Raw genomic sequence first — 20,628 nt, 5'->3', positions numbered from 1 at the left:
TGTTAGAAATGCCGTTTCACATTGTATCATTCACAATTTTTTACAATGTTGCAGTGGCGAAGGGGGCCCCTGGAACACTATGAGCCCAGGGGCCTGCGCACTGTTAATCCAGCCCTGCATCGAGGCCAATATAAAACAATTCCTAGCACTTTAGCAAAAGTTGTAAAAAAGAAATACAAAGTTGTTATAACATGTTTACTGTTTGGGACCATGGTATGAGTGGATTAAACAACTCAAACAACTCCTCGTTGTTTAATCATTACATATAAACAGAAGACACATCAGCATCACGTGCCATGTTTGCAGTAAGTTTGAGAAAATGGCTATGAAGCACAGTTTTAAGCTTTTATGAATCAGTCCATCTCTTTTGAGGCATGTGTACTGAAATGAAGTTTGCACACGTGTTTGTAAAATTCCATTATGTCAAAAACCAAATCTACACACGTTAGCATAACAATGAAGAGGTGCATTACTGCCACCAACTGTTAAGGATTGTGTGTCACAACCAAGCAGCAATCTCTGGTGGTGAAAAATGAAGCCAATGTGGAAGATGCCTGAATGTGCAGTTCCTCCCTCATCCATTAGGGGCTCCAAAACATAGCTTGGTGTATTCCTTCTTCTGAATTTTGCTGTAAATTTTAAAGACGCATTATGTAAATTCCTGACCTTAAAACTCAGGCCTGTTTGATGACACATCGACATCTATCGTGTATTTCTAGAGTTGCTGCTCCACAGCAACGTCTAGAGGCTGAGAGACTGCACAACTTTTACATGTGACGTGATGTTGTAGCAGAGTTTTGCTTCTGGGTAAAAATAAATGATCTGGCTGTTTTGAACACACAACGTCGCTGATTCAGCAAAGACACACAAGAAGATTAAAAGAGAGAAAGGGACAAAATAAGAGTCATCGTACGATCATCTTTTGCTGGCTGGAGAGAGCTAACATGTCAGGTAGGATGCAAGATGGATGCTGAATTAGCCGTCGATACGAGGCAGATGACTGGGAAAATAGCAAAAGTTCTGTAGTGTGTCTCTAATGTTACCATCATGAGGTGTTCTTTATGAAACACCGTTTTAAGAGCCGACAATTGGGACTTTCTAATTATTGTCAGATTGCTGTCAGATGGTGTTTTGGCTTACTGCATGTTCCTTTATCTGTTCAACAATTTGTGTAGTTTTAAAATTTGTATGTATTAAAACTTTCATTATTTGTTGTGTAACAGTTCTGAGACACTGGAGCTTAACAGCAGAGAAAAGGTAATGGTTTCATCAATAGGCTCAGCTCTCAGAAGCAGCAAAGGAATTTAAATGACACACCGTACCAGTATATTGCTTTTAACATATGCCAGCTTTATACAAACGACAAGCAAAAAAACAGTAAGACAAACATTTAAGACAATATATACCAACACTGCTTCGTATCAACTCAGATAGGGCTTGTTTTGTTTTGGTTCTTTGGCCAACGGTTTTCCAAAACAAGCAAGATTTCTTCCACAGGCTGTTTCAGTGTTCACAAACACTCAGGTTGATGGGCCAGATTCACAGTTCAGTTCAATATCAGATGTCTTTAAAGGAGGATTTCCATTCTATCATACACCAACCCAAGAAATAGCAAAACTAAATGAAATGAGTCTGAAAAATAAACTAATTCAAGTCAGTCCAGGTCAGTCAATAACTTTCAAAATAAAATAGAAATATAGTCGCTCGGGGTTGGTGTTATCAGATGAGTGACAGTGTTCTTAATTCTGGCCTACCGCACTGTAGGTCACAGAAAGCAAAATCCAGTGATCACTGAAGAGGTGTACTTCTTTCCATCAGATCCAGGTGGGTGGCTCGCCATCAAGACAATCAGGATATCCGCTCCGGAATATACCATTTCAGGTCGAGGAGGAAAAAAGGGGGGGTACACAAAGAACCTGACCAATCTCCAAATCACCTGAGCTCAGACACTCAGCACAGCTGCACCCAGGCTAATCGCCAGACACTTGCGGACGAAGTAGGAGTTGCATTGAAATCCGCGCTTCCCAGCGAGCAGCTGCTAGGTTAACATTAGCATGTGTGCTAACGTTACAGCTATGAAGCTGATTAAACTCACTTTGTTTTGCTACTTTTAGATCGGCAATCACTCTGCAGCAAGACGGTTTGGTTCCAAGCTCAAGCAGAAAGTTTTGGGCATTCTTTTCCATCCAGCGAAAACTTTTTATCCCCAGCGTTGTTGCAACGTGATGGTCTCTCATACGCAGCTGAAAAATCTAGCGCGAACATCTTTCCCTCGCGCTAGGTGAACCGGAAGAGGAAATAGATGGGCGGAACTACACGCCTAAAACTACGAGTCCCATCTATTTTTAATGTATTTACATTAAAACTAACAGTCCCTTCCACATTTAAGTGAACTATTTAAATATAGATTAAACTAATTTATTATGTAGGTTACAATTGGTATTTAGTTCAAGTCATAATAAAAACCAAACATTTGTCATGTTTTTCTTCCAGCACTTATTAGCTGGAACTTGATCGACCTGGGCCTTCCTGATTGCCGCTGCTGTTTTCTTTGTGCTCATCAGTCTCATTCAGTTTGTCTTGTCTTCTGCCCTTTTTGTCATGATTCACAGCCTACTTAAACCAGTCTCCAGTCTCTTCCCCAGATTATTAGCAGATCAATGTCTAGTTGTTGTCCAGCGTTCTACAGATTGTCTCCTGTTGCCGACCCACCTCTTCACATCCCTGGATTACTCTCCTTGCCCTGGAAAAAACGGACACCTCTTGCCTCTTGGATTTTCTGGACACAGCCCCTTGCCTTGTCTCAGGACCCCTGAGCCTTCCCTATTGTTTTGGCTAAGTAGTTCATCTACAATATAATCTTGGCCTCATGCCTCCCTCCTGACCTTGTCTCTAGAACCTGGACTCTCACAGCTGTTCATGTCCCTGGATTGATCCTCTGCTTCTTAGCCTTTGCTTTCATTCCTTATGGAACCAGATTTGTTTCAGAATCTCCATGTGAAACTTTTTAAAACTTAAGCAAAAAACAACAATTAAAACCAAAACTTTGTCAAACTTAAGTAAAATAAATTATCTCAAAATCAAAAATTATCAATCATCATGAAAACTATTAGGCTCTTATTTGGTTAAATTGAGTAGTTTTGTTTGCAGTTTCCTCTTTCTCTCTTCCCGCTATTTTGGTTGCGTTTCACAGTCTTTGTTTTTGATTCAAGATTTTTTGGTTTAATTTCTGACACAAACCTTTCATGGGCGGGCTCTTTTCAAGGGCGCATTCCGATTGGCTGGTGAGTTTTGGAGTGACACAGCTGTAGCCCGGATGTTGTTTAAACCCTTGTATATGGATGCCAAGTTCAGCTTTGAGTTATGTTTACACCCATGTCTGTTTTATCACTAAGTGTGCAGTTTGCATCAGTCTCTTGATACAAGTCTAGAGTATACTTTTATGGGGAAGTGTTTTAACTGCTGTGTGCTGAAAAGTGAAAGTGTCTGAGTTCGTGAGGATTCAGAAGTAAGTAGTTACCTCATCTTTTAATGGTTTTAAGGATGTTAACATTGTTATGGTGAAGCAGCACAGATGAATGCTGATGATTAAAGAAAATGACCATTAAACAATAACAATTCCACAGTTTTGAATTCTTTGTCAGAGAATCAGAAGTAGTTTTAATTTTTAACTCCTTAAACTTCCTAAGAAAGTGTTTGTAAATCTCATTGGGCTACAGCTGTGTCACTCACCAGCCAATCGGAATGCACCCCTGAAAGAGTCCACTCATGAAAGGTCTGTGTCAGAGATTAAATCAAACAATCGAGAATCAAAACCAAAATAGCGAGATGAGAGAAAGAAGAAGAGGAAACTACAAACAAAACTGCTCAATTTAACTAAATAAAGCCTAATAATTTTCATGATGATTGATAATTTTTGATTTTGAGATCATTTATTATACTTAAGTTTTAGAAAGTTTTGGTTTTAATTGTTTTTGCTTGAGTTTTAAAAAGTTTCACTTGGATATTCTGAAACAAATCTGATTCCATAGTACCTCAAATAAACTGGTTTTTGTTCAAAGCTCTTTGTGTGTGGCTAAACTTCCGGGTCCTCCCAGTAACCCCTTTCAACATTATTCAAGTTTTAAATGAAAGAATAAAGTGATGATGCAGACTATGGCCATGAAACACAGTTTTAAGCATTTAAAACACTTATATTACTTTTTTATTTTAGAAACTAAGCAATCTTGTCTCTGAGATAGGTGCTCTGAGTCTATGCTGGCAAAAATTTGTTTGAAAAAGTTTTTTGTTTCAAAATCCAGTGAATGATGTCATTTAAAATGTTAGTTTCTACTTATGGGATTAATTTAACTCAGCATCATAGTCCAACTACTACACCAAATGCCTATCCAAGTCAGGAAGACCTTGATTATAGTAAAAACTATTCCTCTCCCAAACGACTACCGTGGTTGGACAAATCTTAACACTCTGGGGACGCCGGCATCGTCGGCAATGCCAGGGACCATGTTGTGTTTAATTGAGCATAGCTTTTGAACCATAAAAGATAGAAACTTACTTTTTTCCCTCTTAATCGGGAGACTCCGGGGTTTCAGTCGGTAGTTCCGGCATCACTGTAGCCCATTCATAGGTGATACAGTGTTGTGTCAAAATAGGTGTTCCAATCAGAGCTTTGGCGCATGACACGTGTTTGTCCAATCAGAGCCGATGATGCCTCAGGAAACGCCTCCAAACGGTGTCAATCACTATGCATCGGTGTCATTAGCAATCGGATAGCTGCCTTCGGTATTTACAAGGCCGGTAAATTATGAAAACAACAGCTTTTATGCACGCATACCATGTGTAATTACTCAAACAAACATTTGCATTACCCAAGTAGTTTACTTCAACATAAACGACATGACGGCGTCCTAACAGATGTATAACTTGGTAACAGATACAGTGTGTGCAGCTGACAGTGCTTTTGGAAAGCTGCGGTGCTTCAGTCCCCTTCAGTACCTTTAGTCATACTTCGAAATTATAATGCTCTTTATTTCAAGCAAAGGAGCCTCATTTACATAGCAGTTTATGATATTTGAATTAAAAAAAACAACAACAACAAAAAAAAAAACAAGGTATAGGACATTATGGGGCATTGAAAGGTGGTTTTATTAGCATTTAAACTAAAAAAAAGTCAGGCGAGGTTTATTTCTCTAAAATACCCTTGGTTCCCAGAGGGTTAAAAGCAAACAGAATGGAAGACAAAAAAAAAGCTAACTACATCTCATGACTTTTTCAAAGATTGAGTCTTGATTTTCCTTTTTGGCCAACTACATTGACCAGTGAGTGTTTAGCTTTTCCAATATCTGTATTTAGGTATAAAAACAATGCCTTTAAGATGCAAACTCGGAGCAAACAGCTGATGGGAGATGAAATTTCATGAAAATTTCCATCAGGACATTGATGCAGTTACACCACCTGATGCATTTTTAATGGAGTAATATGGCAGTGTTTCTCTGTACCAGCATTGAAATGGTACATTTGAAACTAGGAAGAAGGTCCCTGTTGTACTATTAAAGTTATCAGAGAGGAATCGGAGCTCTAACTGCTTTAATGTTTTTTTTTTTTAGTCCACTCAACTCTTTTATGGCCTTCTGTGGCCACATAATACTTTAAAGGTTACATCTACTAATCAGAAACACAGCCTGCAAAGCTTTGCATGTATCTATGTGCTCAATGGCCACTTTATTGTTCCACCTGTTTAACTGCTTAACACAAATAGTTAATAAGACCATCAGTGATTTAATGCAAAAGTCATGTAGGTATGGCGAAGATGACTTGCTGAAGTTCACACTGAGCATTAGAATGAGGAAAAAAAGGGATTTAAGTGACTGAATGTGGCATGGTTGAGTATTTAGGAAGCTGCTGATCTATTGGGATTTTCACACAACCATCTTCCTATTTCCACTGGGTGGTTCAGTTTGGGTCAGAGTGGTTTGGAAGTTAATGGTCCAGCCAATGCAGGTGAGTATTTCCAATTCAGATGAGTGTTCACTGCTGTGCATGTGGGGTTAGATTAAATGCAAAGCATGGCTTCATACTAGTGAGACAACAGCTAATGTGATGCTACAAACAATGGAAAAAAAACAAAAACCACAGGTTGGAAAGTTTGTAGTTCCATAGGCAGCCAGACTTTACTGTTGTCATTAGTTACATTTTATCTTTCCAACGTCAACTAAACCATGGCCTGAATAGCAGCGTTGTGTCGGTTTCATGCTTGAGTTTATTATGAGCAGGTGACATTTTTCTGTCTACCAATCAATGGATTCTATCACATGACGGGAGTAGTTCTGCCCAAACTGTACCGTACCATCTTCCCATGGGCCTTCAACTGAAGGGGGCTCAGAAATGGTTTAGTTTGGTTGTTTGGGAACCTTTTCAAGTTGAAACACACATCAAGTGTCATACCCGCCTAAGCTGAACCATTCATTCAGATATGCAGAATAGCATCTCTACATTTTGTCCAATCTTGAAGCAGATGGTGTACAGCAACAGAAGACCGCTGTTATGGCCCTGAGTCAGCTGGTCTGCAGGGCTTCCTGAAAATGGAGAGACTCCGGAGTCCACAGATTATAGGCTGCCATCCCTCAGCTCCACCTGTACCACCTTGGCTCAGGATTGGTGGACATTGGTGCAGCTCCTTCCACATTGGCCACAGATGATGACACCTGCCTATTTAAGGACAATCAGCACCGTCATTCAGGGAAGCTCCGGCTTGGCGTTGACGGCCATAGAGTAGCAGATTTGCTGAGATTGGTTTTTGGCTTTTCTTTTGTTGTTTGCTGTCTTTGTCCGAGTTTTGTTTGGTCTGTGATTACAGAATTTTGGTTTAGCTTTTGGAGTTTTGTTAAATAGTGGATTTTGCTCCTGTCACGGGATGTTTTAAGTTGTACCCTTTAGTTTCCTTGGTTTGAACCCTTGTAAATAAAATCCCACCTTTTATTGGAACTTTTAGTTGCCACTCTTCTTTTGTGTTGCAACCCCCTTTTCCCCTAGACACCACTTGGGTCGTGACAACCACACTGGGTGCCCCTGCTGTCAGTTAAGAACAGGAAACTGAGGCTACAATTCACACACACTCACCAGAACTGGACAACAGAAGATGGAAAAACATTGTTGGTCTGATCAGTCTCCATCTCAGCTCCACATTCAGATTGTAGGATCAAAGTTAGTTGGAAACATGGTGAAAACATGGATTTATCTTGTCATGTATAAACAGTTTCGGGCTCCTGGTTGTGTAATTATGTGGAGGATATTTTCTTGGCACACTTTGAGTGCCTTCATACCAACATGGCCCGATTTAAGCCATTTGTACCATTTGTACTGTCGCATCAGGTAATAACCCATGACAGTACCACATGTCCCGTGGGTAAGATGTGACAAATAAACATGTATTTTACTCAGTCCACCTTCCAAGTACCTAAACACACACACACACACACACACACAATTGGAAGATCCTTGAAATGTGAATGATGTCCCCATTTCAGGCTACAACCACAGCCTACCTAAGTGTTGTTGCTGACCTTGTCCATCCCTATGGATACTTCTAGCAAACCTCCAAACCAAAGTCCAGCTGACCTTGACTCCTACACAGTGAAACTCAAAACCAGCAGGACTGCAGTGAAAGCTATGAGGACCACAAGTGAGCATCCACACTAAGCATCCAGACAGGACCTGCAGCACACACACACACACACACATATGTTTATATGTGTAAGAAAAGGAGGATTTCTACACAGGATACATATAATAAACATGCGCTGCTATTGCATGATAATATTTACATCAGCTGTTTGAGACACACACACCAAGGGTATTTTTGCACGGTTTCCTAATAAAGTTATGTAATACATATATATATATATATATATATATATATATATATATATATATATATATATATATATATATATATATATATATATATATATACGGTATGTACAATTTATATACAATGACAAAAAATGGTCACTTTTTCATTCATGTAAACCAAAGCACAGTCAATTATAGTTTCTTCAAACAGGCCAATTTGTTTTTGCATTTTGTTTGGATTTCATCTTTTAAATGAGACTTTATAATTATCCATACATGTGATGTAAAATGTTCAGTTTTTCAATAAAAAACAGAATAACTGTCATCTTTTTGCATACAAAAGTATGCAATCAATGAATAAAAAGAATAAATTTTACTACCTATCAGCCCTTTAATGTATTTAAAATCTAAGCAAGTTGATAAAAAGAGTAAAAAAAAAAAAGATCACCACATTAAACGTAAACAAAATAATAATTTTATATATTTCTGTAATTTAGTTTAATTTATTAAAAACCCATCCAAACTGCCAGTTGTCACTACAGTCACAATAACATAACTGAGGCTGAAAATGACATTCTTAAACCTGTAAAATGCTTGCATTTCATGTGTTTATTAGTTTATTTGATGTTGCAACAATATTTTTAAAGTTAAGCAACAGATAAAATATATCTAACCAAAGAAACAAAACTAATCACAAAAATACAATGTGCATACAACACATAGATTACAATGTGCTTCTATTTGGCTCATATTTACTTCTGTAACTTGGAGCTATCTCTAACCTACTAAATTTTAGCATCACCCTTTGCTGACATCATGTGGTTTTATTTAGGTACTGCAGATTGCAACCCAAGCATTTCAGAGATAATCCAGCTTTATTCACCTGTATCTATGTTTGTTAAGGTTTATTTTAACGCTCACATTCTTACCCAGTGACCTCGTGATTGGCTGTCTTCATTAAATGTCAGTGTCAACATACAGCTCCTCCCAGTAGGCATGCATGAAACAGGTTCAGCAACAGCTGAAACCAGATTTGCACTTCATGCCTGAGCCTGTACACACTGTACGAGGATAACTTGATGTTTTCTTATTTTTAACTGAAGTTAACGCTCCTTCAGACCGGTGATGGAATGGGAAATATTCGGCAATATACAATTTCTCGCCTTCAATAGGGACTTTTACTCCAATTTTTGAAAGACTTTTTTGGAAGTACAGTTGATCAGATAAAATGGGGACCTATGTTTTGTCTGTTGGGACTACGAGCAGAGCTTCCTGCATGCTTTTTGCTCTCCTCCTCTGCTGCACTGGAGGGAAAAGTGAACTTCAGGAAACAAAACCTTCAGTCCAGTCCAGTTTAGAGCACACAGGGAAACCAGTATTCCATGATATCAACCAACCTCATGGCTACCCTGAAGAGGAAAAGTCTCATCTTCCTGTGTTTACAATGGACTACACTCGGATCCAGATCCCCTTTGAGTTCACATTGTGGATACTGCTGGGCTCCTTTGCTAAAATTGGTATGTTAAGAAATGTATGACTGGATTAGCTGGTTAAGAAACTGTAGTTTATTCCAGGTGTTTTACCCTGATTTAAGATAACAATATTACTCTAAATAACAGTCCAGAAGACTTGGAAGTCAAATTTTGCAGTGTCTTCTCTCCAGGTTTCAACATATACCAAAAAATCACCATCTGGATCCCTGAATCGTGCCTCCTGATTGCCATCGGCCTCATATTTGGCGCTATCATGCACTCAGTGAAGGAGGAAGACCCTGCAGTGCTCAACTCCAATGTCTTCTTCCTATACATGCTCCCACCCATCATCCTGGACAGCGGCTACTTCATGCCCACGAGACCTTTCTTTGAGAACATCGGCACAGTATTGTGGTACTCTGTAGTGGGAACTCTGTGGAACAGTGTGGGCATTGGGCTTTCCCTTTTTTTCATCTGTCAGTTTGAAGTATTTGGAGTTCAAGACATCAACCTGCAGGTCAGTTATCACCAACTTTGATTCTTCTGACTAAAATTTCCAAGGTATAGTTCATAAGTAAGGGTAAAACAGACACATTTGAGCCTAATCCGAACCCTTTATGGCTCACTTACGGCCCACATGGCCAAATTATGATGCTGCCTGGGTTTAAGCTCTTGTTTGTGTGTGCATGTTGCAATGATCTTTTCCTTTTCATGCCACTTCAGGAGAACCTTCTCTTTGCCTCCATCATCACTGCTGTGGACCCTGTGGCTGCTCTCAATGTGTTTCACAACATTGGGGTCAATGAGGAGCTCTATATAGTCATATTTGCAGAGGGACTCTTCAACGATGCCGTCACTGTGGTGAGTGCTGAGGATATCAGAGTCTTTCTATTGTTGGGTTTCAGTCATAAAGTGGCAATAAGCTGCTAACCTGCTGAACCAGTTGGTTTGGATTCTGTCCCGACAGTGATCTCATGAATCCACGAGAGGTTAGCTGCATGAAAATATTCAACCTACTGCGTTCAAATTGGGGTCAAATTGGCAAAGAAAATTTAAAGACATTACAAAGTTGCTATTATATTTTTATTTCTGCAAAGTAACGTTGACTGTCTAATGGAGTCTCTTACTGCCTTCCACTCATACTGAATACATATCTCCTCTTTCTGCAGGCTCTCTACAACATGTTGGCGTTTGTGGCCGACATGCCAATCGTTGAATCCACTGATGTGTTTCTGGGCATTGCCTGCTTCTTTGTGGTGGGGCTCAGTGGCCTTCTATTTGGCCTCCTGTTTGGATTCGCAGCTGCATTCACCTCAAGGTTCACCAACAAAGTGCGAGAGATAGAACCGCTCTTTATATTTATGTACAGCTACCTGGCATACTTAGTGGCTGAGCTGTTTGCCATGTCCAGCATCACGGCGTAAGTGAAGTAAAAACATCAACAAGTTATTGCATTAAGATAGACTTATGATAAAAAAAAAAAAAGCTGTCAATATTGGTTTTTATTAGCATTATGTTCTTTTTAATCTCTTCATCACTTTCTTACAAGGAAAACTATTCTTCACAATCCTGCTTTTTACAGAACACACACAAACAAAACCTAAGCATCATCACCATGGTTTTTCCTCCCACTTAGAGTGAGTTTCAGTCATGTAGCCAATAGATGCCCACTTCCTGCATGAACATAATGCCACAAACTGGCTTGTCCACATAGTGTTCAACCCATTGAGTATGAGGCAAGGTTGTTGTGAGATTTGTGGCATCGTATGACAACATGATGGTGGAAAAACAGATCTAACGTGAAAACTAAGGAAATGAGCTTTAAAAACTGAACAGAAAACCCTCATTGAATAGATGGAAAGGCATAAAAATAATCCTGAACACATCCAAAACCTAGACAAATTAGACCCAATCAACCTGACACTAATCCTCTATTGAAGAATATTCTCTTGGTGCTGAGGTTATTGAGCCTCTTTTACTTTTAAACTGACCTTTTTGGTTTCACAGCAGGGAAATGCAGCATTTAGTTTCACCTAGATACACAAGAACTTTTCACCCATCATTTAAGCACGGATGATGCAAGTTCAGAACAGAATATATATAATAGAAAAATGCTACTTAAAGTGACTTACATCAGTAATATAGAGTAAAATGTAATGTACACTACAATAAACAACATTAATGTAAGTCACTCAGTTTGGTTTGATCTTTGTGTCATTAACTGACCACATGTGCTCATATTCAGTAATGTATCAGATATGTCTAGTCCCCTAATCCCTCAGAGACAAAAAGGCAAAAGCAAACTGAAATTCAATTATTTGTGAAATACATAATTGAATTTTAGTTCAAAGATCTAAGAATAGGAGTGTTGTGATGTTTTCTCCAGCTGTGAGATCCAGGTCTTTTTTCATTAAGAAAAAAGAGTCCATTTATACTTAATCCTAAAAGATGTAAAACATTAAATATAGTTTTGTTAATCTTATTTAGCCAAATATTCACCACATTGCAAGGCCTAAATATTAGCTTTCAGTTATCATCTTTCTTTGCTGTCAAATATAGTTCTGTCAGTTTTTAGTGGGGAAGTATTAAAAATATATACATTTAATGCACACATAAACAACAGGTCTGTCAGACCATAGCAGTTTAGAGAAAGACTTTTGTAAATCAGAGCTGTGACAACAAGGAAAACTGTTAAACCAAAAGGAGTCCAAGAACTAGTCCCTGTGGAACTCCATATAGCGCTTAATGACACTATACAGAAATTATGAGCAAATATTATACCTATTAACTAATGAACTATAATTTTAGATATTGTAACCCTTCTAGTGATCACCACTTCAAAAAACTTTCAACAAAAAATGTAATTGTTTTAAAAATAATGACAATATCTCCTTACAGCTATGCTTTTAAGTTTTTATATATTTTGATATTTACTCACAAAAATGCAAATTGTGGGGAGTTGATATAAAATTTATTAAATGTATTTTACCCATGCATTGCGATGGTAGTTTCCACATTGCTTTTAATGACTGTCCTTTTTCAAATTCAATTCAATTCAATTCAATTCAATTCAATTCAATTCGGCTTTATTTGTATCGTGCCACTTTACAACACCATCACCTCAGGGCACTTTGCGGACATGCTAATTCAAGACAGTTCATAATAACTAGCCTAGTTAAGGAAAACCAAAAGACTACATCAAGTCTTATTGGCTCCAGACCCCCATCCTGAGCTGCACGAGATAAAAGTAAAAAGTAAAAAACTCAGCTTTAACAGTAAGAAAAAGCCCCAGCAGAACCCGGCCCAGGGAGGGCTGCCATCTGCCTGGACTCGTTAGAGTGAGGAGGACAAGAAAAGTCAAAACCTTATTTTTTTATTTTTAACACCATGTGATCCTCAAACAAAGCAGTGTTTCATATTTAATGTGCAGAGGTAGAAAAGATTTGTGTTGTCTTTCTCTTTTGTTCTTTGCAGCATTATAATATGCACCATAACAATGAAATACTACGTGGAGGAGAATGTATCGCAGAGGTCTTGCACCACCATTCGCCACGTTGTTAAGATGCTGGCCACCATCTCTGAAACCCTCATCTTCTTCTTCCTGGGTGTGGTTACCATAACAACTGAACATGAATGGAACTGGGCCTACATCCTGTTTACGTTGCTGTTTGCCTTCATTTGGAGAGGAATTGGTAACAGGCTGGAACTTATTGTATTGCAGGTGTTATGACTTTGTATCATCGGCTGATCAGGATAAAATCTTTGCAGGTATTCTGGTGCTTACCCAGATCATCAATCCGTTCCGCACAATCCAGTTTAGTTTAAAGGACCAGTTTGGCCTTTCCTACGGAGGCCTGCGAGGGGCAACCTGCTTCGCTCTGGTCTTCACATTACCGGACACCATCAACAGAAAGAACCTGTTTGTCACTGCTTCCATAGCTGTTATTATATTCACTGTTTTCATTCAGGTTGGCTGGAAATTTAGTTTTGAGTGCAGATTCCTTGTGTTTTGTTGCGTCTGTAATTCTTCTCTGTCTTCTTCTCCCCAGGGCATCAGCATCCGTCCCATCCTGGAGCATATAAAAATCAGGAAAACTAACAAAGACATGAACACCATCAATGCTGAGATTCACACCAGGGCAAGTACCAGCTATATTCTCCGAGTGCCTCTTTCATTAGCTGTGATGGTAATTTTTAAATAAAGTGTGTTCAATGTTTTGTCTAGATGATGGAGCATGTAGTTTCTGGCATTGAGGACCTTTGTGGACAATGGAGTCATTGCTACTGGAAAGACAAGTACTTCTGTTTTTATGTGGCAAATATTATTCTCAGATGAACAAAAGTTTTTTAAATTTGTTTTTGAATTAAATTCAGAAAGAAAAACTGAATAACACAAATAAGAAATGATATGAAAAGCCAAACATGGAAAAATATGGTGAAAATAATTACTGCAGCAGAGTGTGAGTTTAAACCTGTAAATATAAAAGGCAAGAAAGGTGAAACTGTATAAACAAAAACAACAACAACAGCACCAAAGGTAGTTGGGGCAAGAATGGCCAGGTCAGTTTAATTGATACAAACAGATATAGATTTTGATGTTGGGACTGGTATAAAAATAATAATAATATGGAGTGATTTTATATTTGTATAGCCTAGTGATCTGAGTTTTAAAACCCCATTACTGAAATTTGGCAATTTGGCACCCCCTATCCATGACTAATTCAGCATCCATCTTGCATCCTGCCTCTTCTCTGAGTGCTCTCCAACCAGTAAAAATCTATCTGATTTAGACTTTATCTCACCTCTTTCTCCGTCCTTTTCTCTTTTTCATTTCCACTCTTCCTCTGATAATATTCTCTTGGACTCTCTTTCCCCCAGAATCACCAAAATGGTGCATCAGAATGATGAAAAACATTTTTAAGTGCAGTTTTTCAGCCTCAAGATGTTGTTATATAATTACAGCCCCAGAAATGTAAATAGTAAATGTCCCTATGATGTCAAAATGAGTCACAAGTTCAGAAAATGATGTAGAACTACTTTAACCCGGGGAACATTACTTGGTAAAATAAAATCCCACCCCTAAAATGGCATTGAAGTCTTGGCAACACAAATTTTGCTTGCAAATTGTTAAACTAATCACTAGATAATAGAAGAATAAAGATATTGTTCAAAACAATAAATACTGAAGATGAATAAGATCATTATGTTTTTTTTTTTATCTAATACTTAGTGGAAATTATGATATTATAATTCTCACAACTGTAAAGTAAATCTGTGTGGATACTGTTAAACTGAAAGTATATCCTACATAAAGCCAAAATAATATATATTCAATATATTATTATAATTAAAAGGATACTCTTGTGGTTCTGCTTGAGGTTTTTCTTCCTGTTAAAAAGCATTTTCCTCTTCACTGTAGCCAAATGCAGCTGATAATGTTCCAACTGGTTTCCATTGCAAGGCAGTTACTTTTTATGAATGTTTGGACTAAAGTTATTACAAAAATGACTATTTCGTATATTTAAGGTTTAAAAAGTTCAACGATCGCATTTTGAGGCGAATCCTGCTGCGAGACAACAGAGCTGAGTCCAGTATTGTGTCCCTGTACAAGAAGCTGGAGCTGCAAAATGCCATCGAGTTGCTGGACATGTCGATGGGAGACATCAGCGCAGCGCCGTCTATCGTTTCCCTGCAGTAAGTCAACAATGAGAATATTTTTCTGGTCCTTCCATGAGGGTGGACTGAAAGAAAACATGAAAACAGGCTACAGAGGAGGAACAGTTAGAGATTATAAATGTGAAGTTAATATGTCAGAATGAGTAAGAAAGATTTGTCCAGCTTTTTGCAACAGTTTAGCACTGAATAAGTTGCAACAGAGATGTGGGATAAATCATTTCTCGTAACTTAAAAGGATTATTGCAGGGAGGAAAAAGAAAATTTAAAAACCATAGCACTTGCAGCATTATTGTTTGATTTCTTGCTTGTGTTGTTCTCGCTCTCAGATGTAAGTAACTTTGGATCAAAACATCTGCTAAATGACTGTAGAATAGGAGAGAATAGAAAAAAACTAAATCAAATGCAGTTTGATAACAAAATAGGTTTATGAAGAAGATGGAAGTACAAAATAATATGTATTTTACTAGAAATGTCATGATTTAAGCCTTCACTTCTCTGGAACCAGTAGTGTAGTTCAGGGTATATGCCAAGTGGCAACCTCTGGCGGTTAAAAGTGAGGCCTATGCAGAAGTGCATAAAACTGCAGTTCCCCCTTCATCCGCTAGGATCTCCAAAACAGAGCAAATCCCCATAGACTCCCATGTTAAAAAGACCAACTTCACAGCAGAAATAAACATGTTAACAGCAGAAATAAACATGTTTACAGCAGAAATAAACATGTTTACAGCCTGGTTCAACAATCTATTTTCGGTTTAATAGGTCAGATTTACCTTCATGACAACTGTGGTAAGAGTGAATTTTTTTCTAACTCGCCCGTTTAAAAGTAATTTAATCTCGAAGTTCTGCATATTTAGGGGCGTGTCCTTTTGATTGACAGGTACCAATCTCTGGCTTCAAGTCAGAAGAACGTAGAACAACCGCAGTTTTTAGCCGGTTAACAACACGACTTAGCTTTAGCCCGCTTACATCGGTTAGCTGGTTAGCTCCTGTTATCTCCGGGTTAGCTCGGTTAGCTCATAGCTACAGAAAGCTCGGCGTTCGTTCAGTGTCAATCATCCACCATGACGCTCACAGCTCCCATCTCAGCTCCACCTCTTTGCCCATATTTGTATTTTCCGGGCAAGATGACGCGCGTGACGCTGCCAAGATGGCGATGGTAGGAACTGCCCACTGAACTTCAATTCAGCTCTTCAGAAATCTATGGGTGACGTCACGGAGGGTCCGTCCATCTCTTTATATACAGTCTATGGTATATGCGGGTATACGGAGTACACCCACTTCTAAACCCCCTGTATTGGTGCTTTTACAAGTACGAGCATCCCTACACATGTACCTACGTCACCCAGCAGCTCAGCAAAGGTTATCTACGCTACACTTGTGCAGTTAGCCATCAGCTGTGTTAACTTTAGTCTGAGCATAAACATAATAAAAATATATGTATATATGTCTATGAGCCTGTCTCTCACTAGTCTGTGTCCAAGTATTGGTTTAGCCATTTCACAACTCTTCCTCCTCCCTAAGACCAAAGAGCAGAAGTTATGGAACAATGAGAAAGACTGGTGGATCTTTGGGAAAAACTAAATAGAATAGTCTTACATGTCACTTTTTCTGAAACAGTGTTTTCTGGGCTATCTTTTTTCTGTTTTTTTTAAAAAAAAAAAAAGAAGAGTACACTGACTTCTTGGGGGACGCCTACACCACTGGCTGCAACCTATATCTTATTTATTACTCCCAAGATTTCAAATAAGACTTTAAAATGGCTAAACCATGAGCTATAATAATTACATCAGCTAGATGCATAAAATGTTAATAACCAATCTAATCTGGCTGCTGATGAGGCTGTTATCCATCAGAATGAGCGCCATCTTGCTTGCTGCCGTCTTGATGCAAAGAGTTATAACAAAGCATTACTTTTCATATCTCTCTCATGCTCTCTCCACTGCGCCCACCTGCTCACCAGTGATGAGAAGATGGAGGCGTCTCGATCGAAGAAGAGGTTTCTGGCAGCTGACATTAAGAAGATGCATGACATCCTGTCTAAGAACATGTACAAGATTCGACACAGGGTAAAAACAAGGCTGCAGCAGTGCGTAGAGCTGAGATGTGGTCTATAATGTTAACCTCTCATCATCTATTCATGTCTGTTCAGAAATGGATGTAAAAGTTGCTTCGTTTTGTCCTCCCACCTTTCTGTCAGAAAAGCACCAATGCATGTGTGAAACTCTTCTTTGTACTTCTTCTTTCTTTTTTCCTTTTTTTAAGCTGTGAATATATATGGTGCTACAACGTGTACTCATTGGTCAGTTTATGTGGTAACACTTCCTTCAACCCCTTTTTTCCTCAAAACTGCATTAATTCTTAGTGTCATAGACACAACAAGGTGTTGGAAATATTCATCAGAGACCATTACAGTACACTGTTAGAACACTGTCATGTTCACAAAGGTATTTGGAGATGATTTGAGTGTCCTGACTTGGATTGGTTCCATTATTTGATTACACCACCAGGAGCCTTTACAAGGCAAGATGAATAAATGCTTTTGTGTCGTTTGCCCTAAATTTTGACCTTACCGTCTGAATGTTGAAGCTGAAATGGACCAGGCAATGAGTTCTTGTCCAGACAGCTGCGGATATTTTGTGTGGGAGAATCCCAATAGATCAGGGGTGCCCAAAGTCGGTCCTCGAGGGTGGCTGTCCTGCAGGCTTATGATGGATCCCTGTTCCAACACACCTGGCTTCCATTAAATGGATGCAATAACCAATAAAGTTCTACACAATGAGTGATTAGTTAGACTCAGGTGTGTTGGAGGAGGGGTACATGGAAAACCTGCAGGTTTGTGGCCCTCAAGGATTGAAGTTGGGTACCCTTGCAATTGATCAAGCCAGTGACCATTCTACACTCAGTCACTTAAATCCTCTTCGTTCCTCGTTCTGATGCTCAGTTTGAACTTTGGCAAGTCGTCTTCGCCGTGAACATGACTAAATGTACCAAGTTACTGCCATGTGATTGGCTGATTAGATAGCAGTTGAGCAATTGGACCTCATAAAGTGGCCAGCTAGCGCAAGGGGGACAAACTCTGGTCCTTGAGGGCTGCTATCCTGCAGGTTTCAGATGTTTCCTGCCAAATAAAGTGAATCCAACAGCTTCTTGTCAGCTTTTGTTTGAGGACACAAGATGGCGGTGCTTAAAGACTAAGGTTTGACAGCTGTGGTCCTTCTAAACAGACTACCTGCTTTCGCTTCCACATGGGGGCAGAACTCAAAACATGGAACAGCTTGAAACATACTGGTGATGCTTGTTTGTCCTGTTTTTAATCTTTTCTTTGAGAGCTTGTTAGTTTTTGTGATGAAAGTACACATTGTAAAACTGAATACTTAGGTGTGAAATGTAGTAGTAGTAGTAGTAGTTGTAGAAGGCAATATGGTTACAGCAGGGCCAGATTAAAAGTGCACAGGCCTCTGGGCACATTGTCCCACGGGCCCCCCTTCCCCAGCGCAACATTGTAAAAATTGTGAATGATACACTGTGAAACGACATTTCTAACATCTCTCAGCCAGTGGTACCAACAATAATAATGGTGTAACTATCTGGCTTTTATGTACATTTTGTTTCATGTCCAAACAGCTAATGTATGGCCTATGTGGTCCCCACCAGTCTCCAAATGGGCTAAGTGGGTCTGGGCCCCTGGACCCCTTGCCATAATGCCCATTGGATAATCCAGCCTTGGGTTAAAGGCAACATCCTGCAACAAGAGCATTTATCCTCATGAAGGGAACATTTCTAGCATTTTATCCTGTTTGTAATGTCATGTAGGCCTTCCTTGCTTTAGTTACTCATTTTGGGCATGAATATTAGTGGGGAACTGATGAAAATTTAAATGTTTAGCATATTTTTTAATTAAGTTACAAAGGAATTAACAAAAGGAGTGGTATGGGACTAAACTTGATGACAGCTGAAATAATATTAATAACAGTTTCCTCCATTCATTTATTATATTTACAGTTTCTTCTAATTCCTAACATTCCTGCTACATCTCTCCATGTTTTCCAGACCGTCGCTTACACCACAAAATACGACATCCCAGATCAAAGCCACGCCAGGGAGGTTCTGATCCGCCGCCATGCGAGCATTAGGCGCAGCCTTCGATCTAGAAGTTTATGTGATCAGGTGGTGTTTTTTGTTACTAAAAGAACTTATAACTTGCAACTTTTACTTCCTACTTATCTCACATTCAGCCTCACTCATCTTTTAGCCGCTGCACAACATTCCCAAGTCTCAGAAGTACCTTTCGCTCCAGCCTGGAGTGAATCTGGAGTCTGAGTTCAACCTAAGAAGACGAAACTGTGTCTTTTATCCTTGTGCGTTTTATCCTTTTTTAAATTATATATATATATATATATATATATTTAATTATATATATATATAAAATATATAAAATATAAAATATGTATATATATAAAAAAGTGACATAAAGATTGTTTTTCTTGCTTATTTCATAGCTTCAGCTGGGATGACCCACCTGCAGGCCTCTGGTGCATCTCCATGCTCCTCATCTCGCTCTCTAATCCCTATGAAGAAACTGAACACCATCAAGGAACAGGGAAATCCTGAGGAGCCCCCAGCTGCACGGCCACACGCACTATCTTCTGGGATCAAAGCCAGAAAAGCTCCACTTCCAGCTCCAAGAAGACACAGTTCACATCAGCAAGATGAAAATGAAGACAACGTTGATGAGTATCCAGCAGGAGGGGAGGAACCGTGGAGTCCTCCTCGAAGCTGGGCTCCTGAAACCAGTGACCCAAGAGACAATGAAGCGGGAGATCCACTGCTAAGACACCCAACACAAGGGTCCCAAGGCTCAGGGAGATATTAGACTGAAAGAAGCTGTGATTTTATGTCTCAGGGTTAAGGAAGTTATTCCACTGCATCTACAATCACCTAAAATTATTCTTTTTCTTATGCTTTTAATTAACGCTAGCTCTGCTAACAAACTTTTTAATGATCACAAAGATTGCGTACCATCAATTGTAAAGGTTTTTTGTAAAAAATAAATAAAATTCATAATAAATATGTGCCACATAGTCTCAGATGTTTTCTACATGAATAGTATAAATACACTATTATTTTCTACCACTTCTGCCCTTTATTTACATTTGAGTTGATTAATTATCAGGATAGATTATCAGTAAAAAAAAAATAATTACGAAAGATTAAATATCCTTTGTAGTCTCCACAGAGCCAAAAACATTAAATTTTTTCAATCATTTTAAGGGTTTTGAAACTTTTTTGTGGGTTAACTTCTGGAAGTTGTGTGTGCTCGACCTTAATGAACATTTTCACAAAAATTCTTTATTATAATACTTATACCATGGTCAGTGAAAATTCTAATGACAACTAGCGGCATTCTTTTCGTATATTTACACACGTGGTTTGGTGAGTTCAATCGCTGCAATATCCCTCCGCTACAGCAGATAGCAATGAGTTAATCAACTGATTTAGATCAGCTGGTTTTTGACAGATGATTGCAACGCGCCGTGGCATGGATTTTGAGGTGTATATCAATATTTTGAGCGAAATAAAACATTTGATTAATGGGAAGAGGAGTGGTGAGCGCCCCTCTGTTATGGGG

The 20,628-nt window shown here is 38.9% G+C and overlaps 1 protein-coding gene across 1 annotated transcript; it reads left to right on the top strand.

Moving 5' to 3' along the window:
• Nucleotides 1-9,079: 9,079 nt before the first annotated feature.
• On the top strand, nt 9,080-19,872 carry LOC306774098 (sodium/hydrogen exchanger 2-like; the record flags this gene model as incomplete). Its single annotated transcript, XM_079264081.1, has 13 exons — nt 9,080-9,368; nt 9,515-9,840; nt 10,047-10,184; nt 10,493-10,743; nt 12,798-13,015; nt 13,092-13,291; nt 13,373-13,462; nt 13,549-13,619; nt 14,850-15,017; nt 16,960-17,065; nt 19,050-19,166; nt 19,252-19,342; nt 19,499-19,872. 13 exons carry the CDS (start codon nt 9,080-9,082, stop codon nt 19,870-19,872), a joined length of 2,439 nt encoding a protein of 812 aa, XP_079120207.1.
• Nucleotides 19,873-20,628: the final 756 nt, after the last annotated feature.

This window comes from Telmatherina bonti (genome assembly GCF_933228915.1).
Source record: "Telmatherina bonti genome assembly, chromosome: 24".
Classification (NCBI taxonomy): Eukaryota; Metazoa; Chordata; class Actinopteri; order Atheriniformes; family Telmatherinidae; genus Telmatherina; species Telmatherina bonti.
Note: the sequence above shows the minus strand (reverse complement) of the source record. Positions and strands in the feature narration are given on the sequence as shown.